The sequence below is a fragment of the Mobula birostris genome, chromosome 27 (genome assembly GCF_030028105.1).
Source record: "Mobula birostris isolate sMobBir1 chromosome 27, sMobBir1.hap1, whole genome shotgun sequence".
Classification (NCBI taxonomy): Eukaryota; Metazoa; Chordata; class Chondrichthyes; order Myliobatiformes; family Myliobatidae; genus Mobula; species Mobula birostris.
In genome coordinates this window covers 39,742,478-39,768,337 of record NC_092396.1, presented here as the reverse complement: position 1 = coordinate 39,768,337, position 25,860 = coordinate 39,742,478, and the positions used below count along the sequence as shown (strand labels likewise).

Genomic DNA, 25,860 nt, shown 5'->3' with positions numbered 1-25,860 from the left:
GTTACTCTGGACTAGAGAGAGCTATATTACGAAGAGAGGGAGAGACAGCAGATTCCATCATACCCACCAGGGTCTTCCAGGTTATGAACGCCCACAGCAGTACATATCCATGAGCATTTAGGAGTATGGTGGGATGGATTTGCTAGCTGCTGTTGGGACCTTCTACCAAGTGGGAATAGGGGGACTTCTGCATGCCTTCCCTTCCAACTACCAGCCACCTCCATCTGAGATGCAACAACTGGAATTGGGTTAAGCCGAGCAGAGATGGGAGCACTGAGCAGACTCACCCTGTCACTCGCTGAAACAGTTCTCAAGAATGGAACCCTGTCATAACTTGGGAACTGTCTGAGAGCAATTCAGTCCCTTAAATCCACCTCACCATTTGTTCCGATCTATATTATAATTACTTACTTTCCTAGGTTTCATAACTTTGTTGGAGTATTCAATTGAATAAACAAAATTAAGATGCAGATATTAATTTTCAAGGCTTGTAATAACGAGTGAGGCTTTTGTCTGATCTTTCAACTTACTGAGTGTAATGTTGCTCCGTTGCTGATGCATAGAAATGGAAATCGAATTTCCAGCCTTTCCTAACATTGCAGGACAATGTTGTGATCATCCACTTCCTTGGACACTTGGGGCTTGGCAACCCAACAGTTGATGAACACACAGTCAGTTTCTTTGTGAAGTTACCATAGGGCACTGAGTAAACCTTGAAATAGAGAGAGAGCTCACGAGTTAACAATATAATTTAAAAAAAAATAATGTAGTACACTTCATGGAAGAGCACAACTAAACAACACAGAACAAGCCAATGTGATGGGTTTTAAGATCTTAAAGGAACAGGGTGAGACACACAAAAAAGAGAGATGTGAAGAAAGAATTCAGAACAAGTTAACCTTATCAGAAACCAGTCAAAAAGGAGAGGACAAACATGTATTAAAATTTAGCAACAAAATCTCTATTCCCTCATCCTAAATTACTAATTTATATTGGGCCGGGCCTCCATCACTGCTAGCTAAACTGAGGTAACCTGTCCAGGTAATGTAGTTCATACCAGTGAGAGAAATTGCTGGCTATTTTATCACGAGAGGTGATTCCTAATCAATATCTATGTCTATGTAGCTACCAGCTGAAGCCACATGATTGCTTTTGAGAATCTGAGATCAACTGCAGCAATCTCTACTGAAAATATAATCTGAGCTCAGGGTCTACCTGCTCTAGTACTTTATTTGACCTGCTGATGTAATTCATTGGGAAAGTGATATTGCTGATGTAACTGACAGCAGAAGATCAAACCATTTGGTGCCCCTGATCCGTGTCGTGTTTACTGCCATGTGAACATTGTTATGTTCTTCATCCAGCTGCACGAGCAGCTTCCATCCCTTTCTGCTTCTCGTTGTTTACTATAACAGCTCCTTGTGATGATGAAGATGGCACAATGGCACAGTAGGTTCTGGGTTTCTGCTGGGTGCTCTGGTTCTCTCTCAGATCCCAAAGGTATGCCGGTTGGTTAATTGGCCCTGTGAATTATCTTCTCGTACAGGAAAATGACAGAAAAGAATTGGGTGGGTGGGGGTGTGTAATTGGGCATGTGAAAGAGACAATAGAGGCAATGCAGGGCTGTGAGACAATCAGAAGGGGAATGGCACTAATGGGATTGCCCTTCTGCTACTGATGCTTGATAGACTGAATGCCCTCTTTCTGTGTTGTGACATATAGAAGTTCCACTTTCCAACCGACGTTAAAGTAAAACAGCATGTCTTGAATTCTGCATCGCATTTATGAATGGCTATCGTATTTATGTCCCCATATAAGGGCATCTCCAAAGAGCCTCTGTACATCTACCCATTAGAGATATCTCTAAGAAGCCTTCCCCATCTTCTCATGAAACTATTTCCAACTGAAGGCTTACCCTGAAGGCCGGCTCTTCCTCTTACAGTCACCCACAAGAGATAATTATTCAGAATTCCTCTGGCAGGAACTTACTTTGAATGATGGGACCTCCCCATTCCTCATAGACTGAAGATGCCATGGTGATGGAACAGCGGAATCCAGAGAAAATCTGTACATTGGGGGTTGCACATCACCGTCACACTTTGTGACATACACGGTCCTCATACCATCTGATGAAAACAGTAAGCATCATAAAGGAAAAATGGTAAAATATTTTATTGTTCAGGTCAATGGATTAGAATTCAACTTATATCTCCAGTTTCCCACATCTCCTGCTATCATAGAATTTCCTCCCTGTTTGAAGTGCTTGGAGATGAATGGGCAGTGGAGATAGCTGAGTGGTGATAGAATCACAGTAAGAGACTCAGCTGACAGATTGAAGAGAGAAAGCTTACCTGCCAAGAAGGAGCTTCCCCAGGCAAGATAACTCTGTGCACATCTGTAACATCTGTCTACATTGGGAGAGTTTACTTGGGTCATAAAGCTCTGCTCTCAAAAGAAGAGTTTGCCTAAAGGAAGTGTGACTACCTATATGTGTAATTTCTGTATCAGGCATAAATCAAGATACATCAGTCCCAATGTAGGATACCTTTTGGACCACTTCTGTGAGTTTTAGACCACATTCACCTGGAACCATCTAAAACTCATGAGAGAACTGGACATCTGTAGAAAAGTGTCAGGCCGAGAGCGTTGTATGATCAGTTCCGTTTTATCCTTTTATCCTCCGCACTCAGCTCTATGGTACTTCCGATCTCAAGCCCTCCCTATTTTGTGACTTCTGGATGGCCAATTTAGATTCCAACTCCTTGACCTCTTGTCTCTCAGTTACTAATCTCCCTAACCAGCAATACCTGAGGGGCTTAATCATCACTATACAACAGACAGCCTATTGAATCCATGCCAGCTTTCAGAGAGTCCCAAGAATCTGATCTCGCTGTACTCTATCCCCTCTCACCTGCCCATCAGCTGAGTCCCTCTCACCCATCTGTCATAATTTATATCAGCCAATTATGAGAGGAGACTAGAGCACACAGAGAAAACCCATATAGTTGCAGGCACAATGTGAATGCTTCAAATAACTTTACAACTTTTACCAACTCTCCCTCCTCCCCACTAACCCCACGCCTCTCCAAAAAGATTTAATGACCATTCATAGATTCATAAAGTCATACAGCATGGCAACAGACCCTTAGACATATGCTGCCCAAAATGCCCATCCAATTAGTCCCATTTGCCTACATTTGGCTCATAACTTTATTACCCTTTTCTATCCATGTCCAGCTACCTTTTAAAAGTTGCTGTAGTATCTGCTTCAATCACTTTCTCTGACAGCTCATCCCATATAGATTTGTTGTGGTGTATTAAATTTTGTAAAATCTTTGATGGAAGTCTGTACAGCTCCAAGTGACACTTTAACTCTTTGTGAACTCGCAGTCAAGGTGTCTGTACAAGTTAAACACTGTAGGATTGTTAATGTTTAATGTTTGCTGATAGCTGCTGGAGTCTCTTCTGGCCTCAGGGCACCAGTGGCATGAGGATGTCTGTCACCAGTTGTTTGAATGAAAGAAACTATGCTGAGTTAGTGACATGAGAGCAAAAGATCAAAGAGTTTATCTGTCTCTGCATATCTCTCTCTGTTTGTGAAACTCCCTATTTATTGCGGTACCCTTCACTCAATTATTGGGACTTCACCCAGACCAAAGAATCGTGATTGATCTGTGCCTAGGGCCCAGAGTTTCATGAGTCAGAATTTGGAGTTCCCCTGACAACAGCAGTAATCAGGTCACTTGAAAGCAGTGACAATTGTGTGGTGATTAGTAATTGTGAGCCGTAATATCTTTGCAACTTACTATGTGTTTATTTGTGGTTTCTATTTTATGATAATAAATTAGGCTTCAGTGCCTTTATTTTACTTGTATGCTTATTACCACATCTCCTGAACACTTGAATTGGTTTGGGGCTGATCAACTCAGCCCACTACAATACATCATGTCATCCTCTGTGTAAAATGTTGCCCCCTAAGTTCCTACTAATTTTTTTCCCTCTTACTTTAAACCTATGCCCTCTAGTTTTGGTTCCCCAACACTGGAAAAAAATTGAGTGCATTCCCTATACATTCAGTGTATACCTGTATAGTTGCTCGTTAATGCAAATATCTAATCAACCAATCATGTGCAACAACTTAATGCACAAAAGCATGCAGACATGGTCTAGAGGTCCGGCTGTTGTTTGGACCAAACATCAGAATGGGGAAGAAATGTGCTTTAAGTGATCTTGACCATGGAATGATTGGTAGAACATAGAAATTTAGAGCACATTACAGGCCCTTCGGCTCACAATGTTGTGCCGACCATGTAATCTACTCTAGAGTTTCCTTAGTGCACAGCTCTCTATTTTTCTAAGCTCCATGTACCTATCTAAGAAGCTCTTAAAAGACCCTATTGTACCCTGAAAAACTTATCCCTGACAACCCCTGGGTGCATATTTCCAAGCACCTTAAAACTATGCCCCTTCATATTAGCCATTTCAGCCCTGGGAAAAAGCCACTGGCTATCCACACGATCAATGCCCCTTATCATCTTATACACCTCTGTCAGGTCACCCCTCTTGCTCCGTTGCTCCAAGGAGAAAAGGCCAGGTCCACTCGACCTATTCTCATAGGTACACCCTCCAATCCAGGCAACATCCTTGTAAATCCCCTCTGCACTCTCCCTGTAGTATCCACATCCATGGTGGATGGGGTAGTTTGAATATCTCCTGGGATTTTCGCGCACAATAGTCTCTAGAGCAGAGTTTCGCCACCAGGGTTCCACAAGAGATCACTAGGGGTGCTGTGAGAGATTGTGATTTTTGAACTTTGTACATTGTGTGATGGTAACCACTGTGGGCACTGACCAAGCAGCCCCATTAGCAATTTTGTTAGCGGTCTCTCAGCCCAGTATGGCAATGCCCAGCAGGACTGTGCTTATTCTCAGCTTTTGACGCCGGATAGGGGAGGTCATTGATAATTGGTGAGCGCTGTATTGCACAGAGGGGATGATGGTAGTCCGATAATTAGTGAGTGCTGTGTCACACAGAGGGGAGGAGGGGAGGCTGATAATTGGTGAGTGCTGTATTGCACGGAGGGGAGGATGACAGACCAATAATTGGTAAGTGCTGTTTGCACGGAGGGGAGGACCGTAAGCTGATAATTGATGAGTGCTGTGTTGCACTGTGGGGAGGACAGTTGGCTGATGATGAGTGTGAAGTGCTTTTCGCGAGCATTGAATGGACTCGCCCAACTTGGGCTGTGATGTCAGACTCTCCCTCTCAAATTACCTCCCCCAACTTCCCCTTACGTGCCACCAACTGACTTTTGGGAGCCAACAAACTACCAGTGTAGTAGAAAACTGGAGAGAAATTTTCATTCTAAAGAAGGAATTTTCTATGCACAGCAACTCAGCTGCTGACCTGCTGCTTTGCTGTTGTTATAAATGTTGCAAAAGGTGGTTTGTGTAGGTTAGGAGCGAACTGTATTATGAAGTTTTCATATTTTTTGCAGTTTTCTCATTGAGTTATATATTATGCCGTTCTTATTATGCCACAATGGACACAAAAAAAGCCCGCCTTTACAATTAAAGCTACTTATCAATGGGTTTTACATGGACTGATGATCCAAGTTGTCCTGTTCCATTGTGCCTAGTCTGTGGCGAACAACTTATAAATACAGAAATGACTGCAGCAAAAGTGAAGACACTTAACTACAAACCACAGCCATATGACACAGCAAAGTGCTGAATACTTTAAACAGCCACTGAAATCTCAAAACAAATTTTATAAATAAAGTCACAGTCAGTAAAAAGATTCAGGAAGCAAGTTATTTAGTAGCAGAACTCATTACCCAGAAAAGGAAAAGTCACACAGTTAGTGAGAACCTAATTATGCCAGCGTGTAAAATGCTAGGACAAGATGCAGTATGAGAAATTGAAAAGGTTTCACTCTCAAACGGTACGATAAGTCAGCCTATTGATGACATGCCACATGATGCTGAAGAGGCTTTGTGTGATAAGCTGAAAAACAATAACTTCTCTATCCAGGTTGATGAGTCACCAGATTTCACCAATAAATGTCATGCTGTAGCATTTGTAAGATTTATAAAAGACGGTGAAATTCAAGAAAACTTTTTCTGTTGCAAAGAGCTGCCCGAAACAAGCAAAGGCCAAGATATATTTAAAGTTTTGTCTTCATATCTGGAAGCAAAAGGTCTGTCTTGGAGGGAAATGTACTGGCATCTGTACTGATGATGCCCCATCCATGGTTGGCCCCATGAGAGGATTCGTTCCTCTTATAAAACAAAATTCTGACATTGTCACAACTCACTGCTTTAACTTTGTCAATAAATTTTCAGGTTATAAGTAGCATTAACTAAAATCAATGTACAACCTTTATTTAAATTAAATCTACTAAGCCGAACTTTAGAAAAGATAAATCCTATTTTGGCTTAAGCCAGTCATTTAACAGAAATTTATTATGTTTGCCTTATGAGTTTTTAAAATTTATATAAGAGAAAGAAAGATTAATTTCAAGAAAAGTAATCTGATCTTAACTACCTGTTTTTTTTCAAGAAAGATTGGCTAAAAATTCATTCTGTACTCAAAAGAACATTGACAATTACTTTTGGATTATGATATCTACAAGTTACTATCATGCTAACATACCATGAGCTGTGATATAATAATTTTTATACAGGGGTTCCCTGAGACCTGAAAATTATTTCAAGGGTTCCTCCAGGGCAAAAAGGTTGAGAAAGGCTGCTCTACAGATTACGGATAATGGTGCGAAGAACAAAAATCCATCCTGTAAATGACCGTTCTGTGGGGAAAAAATGGCTTGTTAATAACAGAGGTCAGAGGAGAATAGCCAGACTGATTCAAGTTGACAGGAAAGGTGACAGTAACCCAAATAAACCCGTTACAACAGTGGTGTGCAGGAGAGCATCACTGTACGCACAGCACATCAAACTGGGAAGTGGATGGGCTACAGCAGCGGAAGACCATGAATATTCATGCTGTGGCCACTTTATCAGGTGATTAGGTAGTAGATCCACTGGAACAGAGTGCAGTGTATAGACTTCAAACTGTGACTAGATGATGGAACTGAGGGTGGAAAGGTACTGATAACAAAATAACAATGAAAGGGGTTCATACCTTGTGCTGCACTTGCTTCTTTCCGTGGGAGTCTCTGTCCTCGCTTCTTCTTGTCTGAGGATGTTCGGATATTATTTAGAAGAGGTTGGGGTTTCTCTTGAAACAGACCTAATGTAGAGGAGTGTGACATTAAAACAACAAAAATATACCAAGAATTCTTAAATTAAATATCAACCTCATTTCACAGTGACCATTCATCCGTCAAAGGGAAATGAACTATGCAGAATGAGTAATGCAACATCCAAACTTCAGATTGAACTCTTCAAGGAAAAGGGGAAAAAATAGCTTTATCCTTAAACAGACCCTTCAGAGAAGGATGCTATAGGAAAAACTCCAGGACAAAATCCTCCACTGTTATCTTTTATGCATCAGCAAAATCATTACAGGTAAGGAGAACCTGCTTAGACTCGAACAGAGCTCATTTCCAGTCTATTCCCAGCATGATTTCATTTTCATAGGTTGATCCATTTTCTTTTTTAGAAGGTGTTATGAGCTCTGCTTGCACCCCTCCTGAGCAAACCCTCACATGAAAGACTTTCTTTAACCCTCTCTCATTTGTTTGGTGATCATTTATACCCTTGGATTTATGTATTTGACCATTGGAAAAGGATATACCAGAATCTCATTTGATCTCCAGAGTCAATGAGTCTGTCCAAAAATATCTGGAAACAGTGAAGTATGGCTTTAAAACTCATAAAAGAATCATTTAGAAATAATAAAACTTACAAATTTACACAGGATATATGACTGCAGCACTGCACAGTCATTATACACTAATTTTATGCCATTAAAATTGAAGTGACTGAAGCAGTATGAGGGAAATAATGATTGCAGTTGTTCAATAGTTTTCTTTTGACAAAGATGCAACTGTGGGTTTTCGCAAATAAAATGGTGTGAGGCATTTTATGTTTAAGAAAAACAGCAACAACTCATTTAATGAACTCCAAGAAACTGAACTCAAAACATGGTGAGTTTTCTTTACGTAATTAAGTCATCACGTCAGACCAGCCCCTTAGTGTGAAACCCCAACTCATTGTCAGTGGTTGCGAATTATGTACATTTCCACCAATTACACCAGGAGCACACTGCAGTCGACGATGCTGAACAGCACCCACTCCCATTTGGATAAGCAGGGCAGCACTGCGAGGATCATGATATTTGATTTCTTGAGTACCCTCAATACAGGTCGACCTTCACTAATCCGGCACCATTGGGACATGAGGAGTGCCGGATTAGTAAAAATGCCGAATTACAGAATGGTCACATTAAGCATAATCAGTGCCAGATTATCAAAGGAACCGGATTAATGGTAGTTGGATTAGTGAAGGTCGACCTGTATCAAACAGCCCTCATTACTGGGAGAAAAGCTCCGTTCAGTCAGGTTGGCACTTCCATTGTATCCTGGATAATGGATTACCTGACTGGCAGACTACAGTTTGCATAGCTTCAGAGCCGTGTGTCAGACATGGCTATAAGCTGCACTGGGGCCCCACAGGGGACTGTATTGGCTCCCTTCCTTTTTAACCCTGTATACTTCAGACTTTAGATACAACATTGAATCATGTCATCTGCCAAAATTCTCTGATGAATCAGCGATATTCGGGTATATAAAGGGAGTGTGTGTGTGTGTGTGTGTGTGTGTGTACCTTTAAGTCCTGGTGGAGTCATCGGGGTGCTGTCATGACCAGCTTTTTGCACCGTAAACACGAGGAATTCTGCAGATGCTGGAAATTCAAGCAACACACATCAAAGTTGCTGGTGAACGCAGCAGGCCAGGCAGCATCTCTAGGAAGAGGTACAGTCGACATTTCGGGCCGAGACCCTTCGTCAGGACAGCTTTTTGCAGCGATCTTTTTGGTATGCTCATCGTACAGCGTGTCTTGGGCATCTGAAACCTGGCGGAGCCCATCCCTCTCCAGGTTTTTTTATTCTGAGGTCGAGTTGTTAGCTCGACACTCAACCCAGGCACGGATGGACAGCGTGCGAGGGAGCTGGCCGGATTCGAACTTGGGACCTCTCGCCCCAAAGTCCAGCCCTGGTGCCACTACGCCACCAGCCGGCTATAAAGGGAGGATGGGAGGATAAATGCAGGGCCCTTGTGGAGGACTTTGTCAAATGGTGCAAGTTGAATCATCTGCAGCTCAACGCCAGTAAGACAAAGAAGATGGTGATGGACTTTAGGAAGACTAAGTCTGCACTGCTCCCTGTTACAATTGATGATGAGGACCTACAAGTACCTGGGGATCGACCTGGATGACAGACTTGAGTAGGGCACTAGCGCAGAGGCTGTATAGAAGAAGAGCCAGAGTCACCTTTACCTCTAGAGGAGACTGTCGTCTTTTGGAATATGAAGGCCTCTCCTTCACATGTTCTACCATACTGCTGTTGTTAGTACAATCTTCTATGCAGTGGTGTGCTGGGGCAATGGCATCAACATGGGTGATGCCAACAGGCTCAATAAACTAATTAGAAAGGCTGGCTCTGTTATCGGAGACAAGCTGGTCACATTGGAGGCTGTGGTAGAGAAAAAGACCCTATGGAAAATCCCGGCAATTCTGGACAATGTTTCTCATCCTCTGCATGCAACCTTGGCTGAACAGGGGAGCACTTTTAGAAGATTCAGACAACTGCACTGCTCCAAAGAGTGCTATGTGAGATCATTCTTACCCTTGGCCATTAGGTCTATAAAGATTCAACCTATAGCCGGGGAAGTGATGATCCCTCCTGTTAGACTGTTTGAAGTAACTTATTTTTTTATTCTTTATTACTTCTCTTCTAGTATTTGTATATCTGTGCACTTGAAATGCTACTGTGACACTGTAATTTCCTTTGCGATCAATAAAGTGTCTATCTATCTAACTTTCTACATAACTATCTGAGAAACAGTCAAACACTGCCCTGATCATAATAAAATCGGAGCAACTTCTTTCATACTATCTTTGTCCCTTAGCTGGAACAGGTAAAGAAAGGGACTGACACACACAGAATACAGGAGGATTTCTACAGGTCAGGCAGGACCCATGGAGGAAACTTTTGGGATGAGACCCTCATTAGGACCAAGAAAGTGATCACCTTTCTATGTGTATGATGTTGTTGGTACATTATGGCCAGAGAAAGTCTCCCATGGATTCTGAAGTTACATAGCCCGGGTGTAAAAAAAACTGAGGAGTATCGCCAAGTAAATTAGCCTGCACAATAGCAACATATTGTAACAAGCATCTCCTTTTCACAGCTTGTCAGTTTAGTAGATAGACTCCATCACAATCCACCCTAGTCTCGATTTTGTAATGGTTCGACCAATTTAGCTTCTTGAAGTAGCAGTCACTGGCAAATATGTCAATTTCAGCATTACATAGGATTTTTTTCCCATTCTTCTCAACCTCACTGATGAAATAGCTGCATTTTCCTTCTGTAGAGAATTCTACAGCACAGGGGATAGCCATTCAGCACAGTTCCAAAAAACGGAAAGCAAACATCATGCATGGCATCCACTGCAATATTGATCTACTGTGAAGTGCTGATTTCTGGATAATGTTCTGAACTGAGGCCTTCCGTCCCTCTCTGGTGAATGTTGGAGAGATTTCTGTGTTACGCTTTATTCTGCATTATTATTGTTCTAACTTCTTCATCCACACTACACTGTGAAATGATTTGATCTGTATGAACAATATGCAAGACAATCTTTTCACTGTATCTCGGTACGTGTGACAATAATAAACCATTTCCAATGGTACCATGTCACAGAAGAACACAAGGCTGAGCAAAGTCTTCTCTAGTATTTATCCTTTGAATAATATCACTAAAGTGACAGTTTATCTTCTATTTATGCTGCTGTGGTGTGTGGGAATTTGCTGAATCAATACTGGCTCCATGTGTTTTCCACAATACAAATCATAAATAAATCACTGGCTGCAAAATATTTGGTGGATTTATGTGATCATAGAGGATGCTGTAGGCTTTGGTTCTCTTGGTTGCTGCTTGTGTTTACAAGATACAAGGCAAAGAGGTAAGCCATTCAGTTCAATTATTACATGCTGCAAGTTATGCTTTACCTGAGCCCCTTCCTGTTTCTCCTCATCTACATCTATCAGTGGAATCCTCCAATCCTTTGTCTGGCAGATACTTGTCCATCCTGCTCAAATACACCTTTACGATTCATTTCAACCACTCTGAAAAGGAGCCCCTCATTCTCACTGCTCTTTGGAAAAACAATTTCTTTCAAATTTGTTGGTAGGCTTCCAGGCAACTCTAGTATTGTTCTTTCCCACAAGTGCCCACACTCCCAAAACTCATAATGAAGTCACCCCTCAGTCTTTTTTTAAAAGTAATGGACCACATGTTTATTTATTATTTACACACAATGTATGCCTTTGCATTTAGTACACAGAACTCTGACTTCCAACTCCACCCTTCACCTGCAGCAAGAAGAGAAAGTCTGCAGGTGCTGGGATTGGGAATCCATGCAACACAACATGTTGGAGGAACTCAGCATTATGGTCTCAGCCTGTAACGTGGACTGTACGTTTTCCCATTGATGCTACCTGGCCTGCTGACTTCCTCCAGCATTTTGTGTGTGTTGCCACCTTTCACCTTCCCCTTCCCGCCATTATCCTTCATCCTTCCTCAGTTCACTGAATATCTTTGGCCCTGTCTCACTGTTCTTCCTCTCCTCTTTACACTGGCCTCTTCCACTCTCCACTCATAATTCTGATGCAGGGTTTTGATCCAAAACATTGATAACTCCTTCCCCCCACGTACAGATTCAGCTTCACTCACTGAATTCCTCTAGCAGATAGTTTGTTTTTCCTTACTTTTCAAATTTTCTCCTTTTGAATTAAACCAATGTTTCATTTTTTGTTTGCCTTGCTAGCCTGTGACATTGGTTTAATGATTAGTCTATTTCCACTCCAAGATATCAGTATACCTCTACTTCACTTGGATGAGTAATAAGGATTCTTTGTTTTTTTCAACAAAATATACAATCTTAAATTTTTTTTCAGTGTTGAACATCACCTGCATTCTGCAAGTTTATTAATGTTCCCTTGAGTTCTCTTCAGTATTTACTATTGCAGGCTTCTATGCTTTATGTTTTAAGTTACATAATCCTATGTAATCACAGGCAAAACCCACATGAAAAGAGAACAGCTTCAGGTGATTAAATTCAACCCAGAATAAAAGGAAGTATTGGGTAGTTATAAACAAGATACTCATGAACTGACTCACTACGACATTCCATGAAGGAAATCTGCTTATTTTACCCAGACCAGCATGTACGTGCTTCCAGATCCATAGAAGTTCAATACCATGAATATCTCCAACAAGAAAGAGTTCAACCACCCACACTTACCACTCAGTGGCATCACTCAATTCCCCACCCACTACCAAAAATATGCTTTCCCTTCACCACTGACCACGAATAGTGCATCACCTACAAAATGCAAGGAAGTCTAATAGACCTTCCCGTACCTGTGACCTTTACAATTAAGAAGGGAAAGGGAAGCAGGTACACCACCACTTTCAGGTTCCATTCCAAACTACACTTCATCCTGTCCTGGAAATTTTAAAGTCCTCTCCGATAGGACTGAGAGAACATCTTCACCAGAACTTTAAAATTTCAAGGTAGTTCATCACAACCTCTCCAACGGCAACAATGTGTGTTCAATAATTGCTGGCCTTTACAGCTAAGTCCAGACAGCAAAAAATGAAAATAAGAAAAAATTGTGAACTCCTCATCAGCTCCTAGTTCAGAGGCAATTATGGAAAGAAAATAAATGCTAGCTTTCCAGTGAATATTTAAAATGAAGAGAGATGATACAATTTGGAAAACAAATAAGGAAGAGACTTGCATTAAGTGTGGAGCTACATGAAAAGCTAGAGTGACTTGAAGTTCAAGCTCATAAATCTATAAAAATGGGAAGAATGGGTTGATAAAGATAGTTAGAAAAAGCAGAGGAGAGCCCAGCAGGAGAGTGGAGAAACAGTGCAATGTATCATGTCATTGATTTACTGCAGTCAGAACATTAAAATAAACACTTTACATTTATATAACTTTTAAACTACTTTCAAAGCACTGCACAATCAATGATGTGCTTTGCAAAAGTAGTCACTTGCATTACAGAACAACTTAGAATAAAACACTGTATAGCAAATAGCTACCAGATCATTTGTTTCACTGTTGGTCAATATTTGCCAAAACAACACTGGAGGTTACTTGGACATCTTGTCTCCCAGAAAGTGTTGTAAGCAGATGCTATAAAAACAACTGAATGAGAAATGGTAGATATCTGAAATGGAAAAACATGTGAACAAGGGCAGGAGAATGGAAATGAGTGGCTTGCTCATTTAGGTAATGGAATGGGCATCAACATCTCCTATATTGCAAGGTATGTCAACAAGACCAATGAGCTGGCTATTGACTTCAGGAGGAGGAAACCAGAGGAACATGAGCCAGTCCTCATCAGAGGATCAGAGGTGGAGAGGGTCAGCAACCTTAAATTCCTTTTTGTTAATCACTTCAGAGGACCAATCCTGAACGCAGCCTGTAAGTACAATTATGAAGAGAACACGGCAGTGGCTCTACTTCCTTAGGAACTTGTGATGATTCAGCATGATATCTAAAACTTCCACAAACTTCTACAGATGCATGGTGCAGAGCATATTGACAGGCTGCATCACAGCTTGGAATGGAAACACCAACACCCTTGAATAGAAAATCCTACAAGGATTAGTGGATATGGCCTCCGCACCATTGAGGACATCTACATGAAGCTTTGTCACAGGAAAGCAGCATCCATCATCAAGGATCCCCACCACCCAGGACATGCTCTCTTCTCACTGCGGCCATCAGGAAGTACAGGAGCTTCAGGGCTCATACGTTAGGTTCAGGAGCAGTTATTACCCCTCAACCATCAGGCTTTTGAACCAAAGGGGATAACTTCTCTCAACTACACTTGCCCCATCATTGAAATGTTTCCCATAGCCTATGGACTCACTTTTAAGGACTCTGTGTTCTCAATACTTATTGCTTATTTATTATTATTATTCTTTCTTTCTTCTTGTATTTGCACACTTTGTTGTCTTTTACACACTGGATGAACGCCCAAGTTGGTGCAGTCTTTCATTGATTCTATTCAGATTATTGTTCTATCATGGATTTATTTAGTAGACCCACAAGAAAATGAATCTCATATATGTACTTTGATAATAAATTTGCTTTGCACTCTGAAATATATTTGATGGATTGCAGATTCAGAGATTACTACAGCACAGAAACAGACTCTTCTGGTTATCTAGTCCTTGTTGGCCTGGTTTTCTGCCTAGTCCCATCCATGTGCACCCAGAGTACTGCCCTCCAAGCCCCTCCCATCCATGCATCTGTCCAAAATTCTCTTAAGTTTTACTATTGAACCTGTATCTAACACTCCCACCAGTAGCACAATCCACACTCGCACCTCCCTCTGAGTGAACCCCCTCAGATCCCCTTTAAATATTTCACCTTTCACTCTGAACCTATGACCTCTAGTTCGAGTTTCACCGAACCTAAGTGGAAAAACCTGACATGCATTTACCCTATCTACATAATTTTATACACCTCTATAAAATCGACCCCATTCTCTTTTGCTCAAGTGAGATGTGATCTCTGTCTGGTCCTACTGTACATGCACAATCTGAACAAAGTTAGACAGGTAACTTTGTGCATTTCATGGGTAATTCTCATGGAAACTAGGAAGGAAGTGCAGAAATTACAGATGTTAAACCATAGCCAACCCTCTGGCACAAGACTGGCTGGAAGTGTGACCATGAGGAGAATGCAGAAACTCCTTACCTGAGAAAATGAACTCTGCATTTCAATACATTGAATAAGTGAGTAAATACGGGGCAGATGTTCTATGATGTGCATTAATGTGAGGTTGTCCATTTTGGTGACAGAAGCAAGAAAGCAGGCTATTAATCAAATGACAACAAACTAGGAAAGGGGGAATTGCCGTAGGACCTGGTGTCCTTGCACATCAGTCAGTGAAAATTAGTGTGCAACTGCAACAGAAAAATTAAGAAAGCAAATGATACAGGAAATGTGTATAGGAACAGTGCAATTGCATAGGGTGAGAACACAGTGTATACTTTTGAATTCTTTACCTGATATACAGTGCTGTGCATAAGTTTTAGGCATATAGATATATAGATAGGGTGTCTAAGACTTTTGAACAGTGCTGTATTTATCAACATGAAGCAGAGAACAATTTTGTAAATTTGGCAGGAGCAAAGGATGTTGGGAGTGATGAGGGTGGAGCGCTGTGGGAGAGGTTTGTGACAGGTGGCGGTGAAAGTGTGCTGGGGCAAAGGGAGGCGCAGTGCAGGCACACCCAGCCCTGAGATACCAGGCAAGGTAACTTGATTCCAAACAGTGCTTTCCCTGGTGCTTCCTGCTTTCTCCCCTCTCCCTGCTCCCTTCCCACTCTCAGTCCACAATAGAGACCCATACCAGAATCAGGTTTATTATCACTCACATATCTTATGAAATGTGGTTCTTTTTTTGTGGCAACAGTACAGTGCAATACATAAAATTACTACAGTACTGTTCAAAAGTCTTAGACACCCTTGCTATATACAGTATATGTGCTTAAGACTTTAGTACTTTTCTGTAGAAGGATCATCAGACGAGTTCCTGGGTTGACAAGACTGATGTATGAAAAGAAATCAGGAGGATAAGGTTTTCAATTGAAGGAATTTAAAAGAAACTCATGAAATCCTGATAGGACTGGACAGACTAGAAATCAGAAGGGTGGAGAAGTCCAGAACTGGGGGTCACAGCCAAAGGATACAGGATAGTCCATTTAGAACTGAAATAATAAAAAATTCTTCACCCGAAGTGGTAAGCACAAAAGGTAGTTAAATGAATTAAATTCATTCAAGATGTCATTTTATTTCTTATTTGATTTTATTTAGTGATATACCACAGTAGCAGGCCCTTTCAACCCAATGAGTCCACACTACCCAATTACACCAATGTGATCAATTCATCTACTAACCTGTGTCTTTGGAAAATGAGAGGAACCTGGAGGAAACCCAAGTGGTCATGGGGAGAACATAACGAACACATTACAGATAGCACTGGGAAATGAACAAGGATTGCCTGCACTGTACTAGCATTATCCTAACCACCACTTGACAGTACCACCCACAAATTATATTCCAAAGGCTGAAGAGGTCAAGGCGAATGGGGAGAGCAAAAACAAGATCCTGAATTAGGATCACCAGCCGTGATCATATCAAATGGTGGAAAGGTTGAATAGGCTGTAAGGCCAACCCAACTTTATTTTCTATGCATTTGCTGGTACTTTACCATTACACTGATAAGGACAGTCAGAAGGAGTCCATGAAAGCAAACTATTGGTGTGGAATTCTTTGATTTCACTACTCATTGTAACATTTAGGTGTTGAGCAATCACAGGTAGTCCTTGGGATATGTAACGGCTCTATTCCTGAGAACTGTTTGTAAGATCATTTCTTCATAAGTCAGAAATGAATAATTTCAATGAGATTCAATTAATATGAACATTTAATGATTGTATTTCCATGTATTTACAATGGTACAGAATCAGAATCTCTGACTTCCAATGGGATAGATTTGATAGCCTTCAAGTATGACTGGACGTACAGATGACAAAAGAAGAGATTGTCCTCTCAGTTTCCAAAGTGCATTTCTTAAATATCAAATAGCTGTGTTAGAAACACTGGTGTCTGATTACTGTTGGGAGGTTACATGTGAAATTTTTTTCTTGAAGATAGATTCTCTTTTGAATTAACAAGCTCCTATTGCTGTTCCATAACTCTTGAAGATGTTTGCATTCTGTAACTAACTTCCTATCTAGAAAAACTCTTCAAAGGTTTATAGGAGAGTTTGCATAAAGTTGGATTTCCATAAGTCGTATCTTCCATAACCTGAGGGTTATTGAATCGCGGTTGCTTCTCATGGGGTGGTTCTGACAGGCGAAAGCCTGCCTCAGAGACAAGATGCAAGAGTCCTTCAAGAGATGCTCTGAATTTTACACACCGTAGTTGCAATATGAGCTTCATTTAAGGCAGGGGTTCCCAACTTGGGGGTCCACGGTCCCCTTGCTTAATGGTATTGATCCATGGCATAATAAAAAGGTTGGGAACCCCTGCTTTAAGTGAGAAAACACATCTGATGTTTGAAGTCACAACTCTGTGATTTTATTTGTTCATTATTTGTGAAATTCAAATACACCCACAGTCCATAAAACACAGGCAAACTCAAGGTAAGCATATTGTGATTAAACTTTTAACAGTCTATTATACATCATTGGTTTTCAAAAAGCAATGTCTTACACCCACCTTACTACAATAACACAGTAAAACATACTATGAGGTTTTACAAAAGAACAAAATTTCATGAAGTGCATAATAAGTACTAAAAGCAACCAATGCTACTGATAGCAACCAGCTGATTTTAACATTTCCATTTACTTATTATTGTGATAGTGCAGGATTGTAATTGTCCTCCTACGTTGAGCAAAACAAAATTAAAAAGTTCATTTTAGGGATGTCAGCATCACTAGTATTTATTACCCATTTCTGGCCACCAGCCTGTTCTGGTGGTGATGATCTATCAACAGCTGTAACATAATACAGCAATTTGCTAGGCCATTTCAGAGGGAGCTAAGGGTCAACTACTTTGGTGTGACACTACATCAGGTAAAGACTACAGGCTTCCCTCCACAAAAGACACTGCAATTGAAATGGAATCTTACAACAATCTTATCACCACTTTTATGGAAATCAGCCTTTCATTTCCAGATGTTTTATAAACTAAATTCAAATACTCAAAATGAAACTTTTAAAGCCATCAGACCATGTATTTGCATATTAATAAAACCAAGTCAAGACTGACACGAGCCGAACGTTTCATTTTTTGAACTAAGAGCTGGACCCAGCCCAGATGGAGGGGGTAAGCATACTTCAGCAACACCTAATGGGAAAAAAACAGCATTTTAAATTGTGGGAGCAAAGATGAGGTGCTGTTCTATTAAATCACAGAATACAATGAATATGTGCTAGACTTCAGTGCCAGAGGTCGTACAGAAGCACAGCATGCAAGGTGGTGTCTCACAGCTCCATTGACTCAATGTACAATCCTGGTGTCTATGTGGGACTTTCATGTTCTCCCTGTGATCACGCGGGTTTCCTCCCATATCTCAAAGCTGTGTGTGTTGGCAGGTTAACTGGCCATTGTGTATTATCCCAAGTGTGTGTGTGTGTGTGTGGAGGGGGGGGGGTGGGAGCAGTGGATAACGTGGGTTGGAGTAGGATTAGTCTAAAGGTGAGTGCTTGATTATCAGTGTAATTTACTGTGCCAAAGGGCTTGTTTCCATGCTGCATCTATGACTTCACAATGTCCATAGCACATCATTGCCAGGAAGACTACCAGCCATTTGAGAACATTTGAACACTGAATATTCATAACCCCAGTCAGAGTTAATCCAGAAAGAGACCACAGACTGCCTTCAAACAGATCAGACGGATGGCGTACTAATGGTCTATTCAAGCGCATCAACCATGAGAACACCAAAGATGGTTTCTGCAGGGTTTTCAGACAGTCTACTTACATAGAACGTTACAGAGTAGTACAGGCCCTTGAGTCCACAATGTTGTGCTGACCTTTCAACCTACTCTAAACTCAATCTAACCCTTTCTACCTACATAGCCCTCCATTTTTTTCTATTATCCATGTGTGTATCCAAGAGTTTCTTAAGTGCTCCTAATGTATCTGCCACCTCCACGGGCAAGGCTTTCCAGGCACCGAGCACCCTCTGTGTAAAATACGTACCTCTGCCGTTCTCCTATACTTTCCTTCCATTACCTTAAAATTATGTTACTTCTATTAGTACCTACCTTGGAAAGTTGACAAGGAGATGACAGGCCATCCACTTGACCAATCACAATTAATTTTCAAGGATGTAGAGTGCAGACTATCTATCAGATGAACCCAGATGGTCCACAGAGGGACACAGGGCAACACGTTGGCTACCAGTGGGTCATTAATCTCAGTCTCACAGCACTTAACAACAGGCCACGATGAGGTCTGAGTTATAATTATAATTAGAGTTTTATAGATGACTATCTGAAAACGTTGCATTTCAAAGCTAATTAGACTCTGTTAGTAAAGTCCACAGAGGTGGTTAGTCTTTATTGAAAGCTATAATTTATGGAAACATTGGAAGAGTGCAGAGAAAATTTACATGGATGTTGCCGGGACTTGAGGCCCAAAGTTAAAGGGAAAAGTTGAATGGTTTAGGACTTTATTCCTTGGAGTGTAGGAGAATGAAGGGAGATCTTACAGAGGTACAGTGTACAAAAATATGAGGGTACAGACAGGGTAAATACATGCAGGCTTTTTACTCTGAGGTTGGGTGAGACCAAAACTAGAGATCATAGGTTTAAGATGAAAGGTGAAATATTTAAGGGAAATTTGATGGGGAGCTTCTTCACTTAGAGGGTGGTGTGAGCGTGGAACAAGCTGCCAGTGGAAATGCTGGATGTGGGTTAAATTGCAATACTTCGGAGAAGTCTGGACAGCTATGTACATGGATGAGAGGAGCATGAAGGGCTATGGTCCTGGTGCGTGTAGATGGAGTGAGTGACATGCTATACCTTAAGGTTATTGATGTTCAGGTAGACATTTCTGTCGCTGCTGCTGGTCCACAGTGTCTCATTGATAGATATAAGCCATCAGATCTGTCTGAAACTGTCCCATTTGGCATGATCACAGTGTCATGCAAGATAATGGAGGGTGCCCTTAGCATGAAGATGGAACTGTGTCTTGCACTTCTACCAGTGCTCCATAGACAGATGCATCTGGTAGGCTGGTGAGCATGAGGCTGGCTGAGGTTAGCCTCTTAGACTCACCACCTGCTGTAGTACGAGTCAGACAGCTCTCTCGTACGGGACTGGGTCGTTACTGTCATTCAGTTGTGACGCACATGAAATGAATGAAACTACAGTCGTCCGTTTGAGAGTTGAGATTTAACCAAAGGATCAAAACAGGATCCATTTCTGGCTAGGGCTTCAGAGGATTTTTACCAATGGATTGTAAGGTTCCTGCCAGACCTGCTCAAAACATATAGATAAGAACCAAGGGATGCATTTGTGTGAGACCTCAACGCAAGTCTCTGAAGATTTTTTACAAAGGCATGGAGGGTGATGAACCACAAAAAACAGGTAAGGAGCAATTCTGAAATTGTAATCTTTAGTTGTGACAAGAGTTTTTTGAACAGAATTTATACCACCTCTGACATAAAACGTGGAGAAGGTGGAGGTTTCAGTAGGTAACTGGTTGTGAGTGCTGTAGTAACAGTATGTACTTCCTGGGACCCTCAGATATTACTGACACACTCCTGAGCAACCCACAATATGGATGTGCATGAACTTATTGCAATCCATGCAAACACTGGCATGCCGCTCGGGATGCAAGGAAGTACTAAAATGCTTCTGCTGATATATCTAACTGGCGTCACATCCAATGACTCAAGGTTTGATTGACCGATGTTTTTTTTAATGCCTTGTACTAAGTGAGAGAAACGGACAACTTGTCATTACAAAAAAGTGAAAAGCTTGTTTCCAGCTCCAGAAATAAACTGTCAGTACATCATCAAAATGACAAAAGAAATAGAATGGAGAAATGCTAAGACTTGCTGGTGTTGCACAGAATACCTGACAAGAAATCTGATGCCTCCTGGGGCCAAGAGACTCCGGTCTACCAACCTATGACTTATATTATGCCAGCTGCCTGAATTGTGCCACCCCCTCTGATTCACTGAATCCGTTATCTGTCACTGCAAATTTGCACAATTACTTTGCTGGGACATTACTAGTAAACAGCAAAGTATAAAACTGCACGGCAGGTGATGGATGCTGGTGAATTCCTCTGTGGCGTTCTACACGTAACACCAGAAAAATGATAGCTCAGGGCTACTTCATTAATATCATGGAATAGTTTCCTTCCGAAGCCCCTGTTCAATACCAGCAGGGATCCTTCACATTGCAGCTGCTGAACTTCATAATGTTATCTTGTCTTAAACAGGAACAATAAAAAGTTCAAAATATTCTGATGTGTACAGGAAAATCAGTTTTTATGTGCCTTAACCAGATAACAAAATTTGAGCTGGTTCAGTCAATGTGTTGGAGCAACGTCCCCAAGGAGGTGCTCTGTGACTGAGAAAGATCTGCTTTGATTTGTTTTATTTGGCACATTATTTATTCTATTTCTTTCCTCTCTCAGGTGCTTTCCACTGGATACACCACATGCTGCAAGATGCTTCGATAAAATAATTGAAAAATGTGAAATATTATGTTATACTGCTCATTGCTCAATCTCAGAATGTATAAATTCTGTGTGGCTTTGAGTCAGGAAAACAATTCAGTTAAAAAGACTAACTTCAATAGTGGACTAGTGGACTGTAGGTACACACACATGCTCACACATGAAAACACTTACTTGTACATACACACTGACATATGCATATATGTGCATTCAGAAATTGTTTTAGAAAATCAATGGTATAGCACAGCTTGTGACAATGCCAGGTCAGTACACGTGCATTGAAGTTGTGTCTCAGTTACAACTGTAATGGGCTGACCTATGCTTCCCTGCAGTCAGTGCTTTTGTAGCCAGCCATCAGCCAAGCTGATAGCATTGCTGATTCAACTTGATCTAAAGTGAACCTGAAGCTTAAGGCAGCTGCTGGCTTGGAGTTTTTCCAGAGACGGAGGTCAAGTGAGCAGATGTTCTGCATTTGGGACGGGTCTGCCACGCTGGATTTCCATGTGTTCATGTTGAAGCAGGGAAGAATGAGCTAAGCTGCAGGACAGATGATGGCACATCTGACCTTCTGCTCTGCCACTGGCATCATTCAAGGCAGAAAATAGAACAGAGAACACTACCGCGCAAAAACAGGCTCTTTTCCCACAATGTTGTGCCAAACCAGCTAAAATGTAAATCAAAAAAACCCAAAAACCAATTCCTCCTACCTACACAATGTCCATATTCCTCCATCTTCCTCACATTCACGTGCCTATCTAAACATTTCCGGGGTAGTGGAGGTATAATTTGTCCATCTGTGCTGAACACCCCATCCTTGACTAAACTGTTTCACCGTGAACATGATCTGTTATGAGTTAACATGATGCTTTCAGATCAGGTCATGCATAGCACATACCTCTGCCGCACTGCTCAGGTGTGTTTCTGGGGTGCAGGGGCTAGTGACCCTTGTGCCTGTTCTATGTACTTGACATATGATTTTTTTGTGTTCTATCACTGAGCAGCAGTGAACCATCTGATTGGCCTATCAGAGTTCTCTTTGGGAACTAGTTGACTTGATCAGCATTTCTGATCTGGCTATTTTCTGAGGAGACTGAGGTCCTTTAACATCTGTCGGACGATGCTGAGGATGTTCTACGAGTCTGTGGTGGCTAGTGTGATTATGTTTGCTGTTGTGTGCTGGGGCAGCAGGCTGAGGGTAGCAGACACAAACAGAATCAACAAACTCATTCGTAAGGCCAGTGATGTTGTGGGGATGGAACTGGATTCTCTGTCGGTGGTATCTGAAAAGAGGATGCTGTCCAAGTTGCATGCCATCTTGGACAATGTCTCCCATCCACTACATAATGCACTGGTTGGGCACAGGAGTACATTCAGCCAGAGACTCATTCCACTGAGATGCAACACAGAGCGTCATAGGAAGTCATTCCTGCCTGTGGCCATCAAACTTTACAACTCCTCCCTTGGAGGGTCAGACACTCTGAGCCAATAGGCTGGTCCTGGACTTATTTCCTGGCATAATTTACATATTACTATTTAGCTATTTATGGTTTTAGTACTTTTTAATTACTTATGGTACAACTGTAACTAAAATCAATTTCCCCTGGGATCAATAAAGTATGACTATGACTATGACTATCGTTCACGATTGCACTTAATAAAAAAAAACCTCTAATGTATTTGCCTCTACCACCATACCAGAGGGTGCATTCCAGGCATCCACCACTCTGAGTAAAAAACTTACTCCTCCCATCCACTTTGAACCTACCACCTCACACCCTCTGGAGCAATGACGTGCTGGTCAGAGGCTCTAAATACACTTAACATCTGTCCTTCAGCTTTAGAGGATGCAGAGAGGTACAGCAAAGATACAGACCCTTGGCCAACTAATCTGTGCCAACTATGAAGCATGCATTAGCATTAACCACGTTTATTCTTCCCATATTCCCATTAACTGCTCCAGATTCTCCCACTCACCTACACACTAGGGGCAACTTAAATAGCCTGTTAACCCATCAAGCTTAATATCTTTGGAAGAAACGGGGAAGTGGGAGAGGAAACAGGAGTACCCAAAGAAAACCCATGCTCTCACAGAAAGAATGTATAAACTTCACAAGGACAACGCTGAGGCCAAGATTGAATTTGGGTTGCTGAAACTGTGTGGGAGCAGCTCCACCAGCTGTGTCATTGTGCAAACCTCAGAACAAAACACTAACTTAGTGCAGAATGGTAAGCAGATCTCAAAATGCTTTCTAGTGAAATTTATCATGTAAATCTTGTCCAACATAATATAATCGCGACATCGATGCCTCTAGGTTATTTTAACTGTTCATTTCAACATTAAAATGTAACGAGAAACAGCATTGCTCTTTACTTAGAGGATTTGGTGGCTCACTCAGATACAATTTCAGGAAGCCCAGCTGAGTCATTATCCTCTGATGTGAGTTGTACTCCTGGATTAACTCAAGGGTGACCAGGTACTGACTACTACTGGTCAAGCAATGCATTCATAAACACACGGTAGAAAAAATGCAGAAATCTCTTGGTAAAACTTCCAACAAGTCTGTCACAATGAATTAGGCGTCATATTGGAAAAATAACCTCTGAAGCCCACAGCACTTGTAGGTGGGAACGTTTTCTTTCATTATTACAAGCTTCTTTTTACTGATTTGTAACAATTACAGCACAGTACAGGACCTTCAGCCCTCAATATTGTGCTAACATTTAACCTGCTCTAAGATCAATCTAACCCTTCCCTCCTGCATCAGAACAAGCTGACGCTGTGTAAACAAAGATTGTTCTCTACAGGATCTGTACACAACATGGAATCACTGGACACAAGCATCTGGGAATTGAGCATAACGTTTACAGAGACAACAATAAACAAACGAGATTCTGCAGATACTGGAAATCTCGAGCAACACACACAAAATGCTGGAGTAGCTCAGCAAGTCAGACAGCATCTATGGAGAGGAAAAAACTGTCGACATCTCGGGGCAAGTCCTGATGAAGGGTCTTGGCCCAAAATGTCAACAATTAGACAGTGGTTGGTTCCTCAAATTATACATGTACAGTACATACATATATTTCAAAGTTCAAAAGTTTAGAGTAAAATTTATTATCAGAGTACATACATGTCACCACATACAACCCTAACATTCTTTTTCTGTGGGCATACTTAGCAAATCTATAGAACCATAACTGTAAACAGGATCAATGAACGACAAACTGTGCAAGTGCAGCTATAAATAAATAACAATAAAAAAGAGCATCAAATAACAACATAAAAGAATCCTTAAATGAGTGTAGTTATCCCTTTTTGTTCAAGAACCTGATGGTAGAGGGTTTCTAACTGTTCTTGAAACTGGTGGTGTGAGTCCTGAGGCTCTTGTACCTTCTATCTGATGGCAACAGCAAGAAAAGAGCATGGCCTGGATGGTGAGGATCTTTGATGATGGGTGCTGCTTTTCTATGGCAACGTTTCATGTAGATGTGCTCAATGGTTAGAAGCAATTCAGATGTAGCTTAGGCCTAACCTTGAGAGTTTTCAAATCAATTTGTAACAAATCAGTGAAAATGAGTATTGAACTTAATGTGTGAGAAGGTTATTTCATTTGGCATGTACTACAAGCATTGTGATGTGATTGGTATGTGGAGCCTTGTCATGCACTATTTGCTCGTCTTCTGCAGGTCTTGCTTAGCTCTTCAGTCACTTCAGAACTCATGGAACTAGAGACAAAGTAAATCATCCTCAACACAAAAGATGTGTTTGGAAGACATATCCCAAGGTTACAAACCTATGGTTTACGAGGCTGTGGTTTATATTCATATTTATGGGATTATCAGCAATGCCTGTGCATTTGATGTGAAACAGAGTTGTTCAGACCCACCAATTGGAGATCATTTTGTTCTCTAATTCCCAATTCCCTGATTACATTAATACATTTATAATTATTTGGATATGTATTAATGTTACTGTAGATGATACGGTCGGTTACGCATTGTCATATATCACCTTTCCCATACAAGTTAAAACTGTAGTTTCTGAATTTCAGGATGAGATCTAATTTCACGGGTGGTTGGCTTTGACTTGTGCCACTTTGGTACAATGATTGCAATTGTGTGCTTGGATTAAAAGATCAATTTGGGGTTAACAACAAAGATTTTGAAAGATTTCAAAATGAGCTTGTCCTTGCAAAACAACCAGAAGCAGCAGATAACCAAGGCCTGTATTTTTCAATTCTATTCTTTCCTTCATTAACCTGCCCTCTGATTTGTGATAAAGGAGGTCAATAGTTAATTCAAGTTGAGCATATTCCTTTCAGAAGATCATTTTTGAAACTGCATTGCAAATGAGCAAACATTTCTACATTCTTCTTT

The 25,860-nt window shown here is 41.2% G+C and overlaps 1 protein-coding gene across 1 annotated transcript in view; it reads right to left on the bottom strand.

Annotated features, from left to right (window-relative positions):
• disp3 (dispatched RND transporter family member 3) overlaps window positions 1-25,860 on the bottom strand; it is a 310,321-nt gene that overhangs the window by 67,185 nt on the left and 217,276 nt on the right. Inside the window, exons 10-12 of the mRNA XM_072244981.1 lie at window positions 7,143-7,250; window positions 1,990-2,126; window positions 531-712 (exon numbers count right to left, since the gene is read on the bottom strand). Of these exons, the coding sequence (XP_072101082.1) occupies window positions 531-712; window positions 1,990-2,126; window positions 7,143-7,250 (427 nt within the window). The remainder of the gene's footprint in view (window positions 1-530; window positions 713-1,989; window positions 2,127-7,142; window positions 7,251-25,860) is intronic.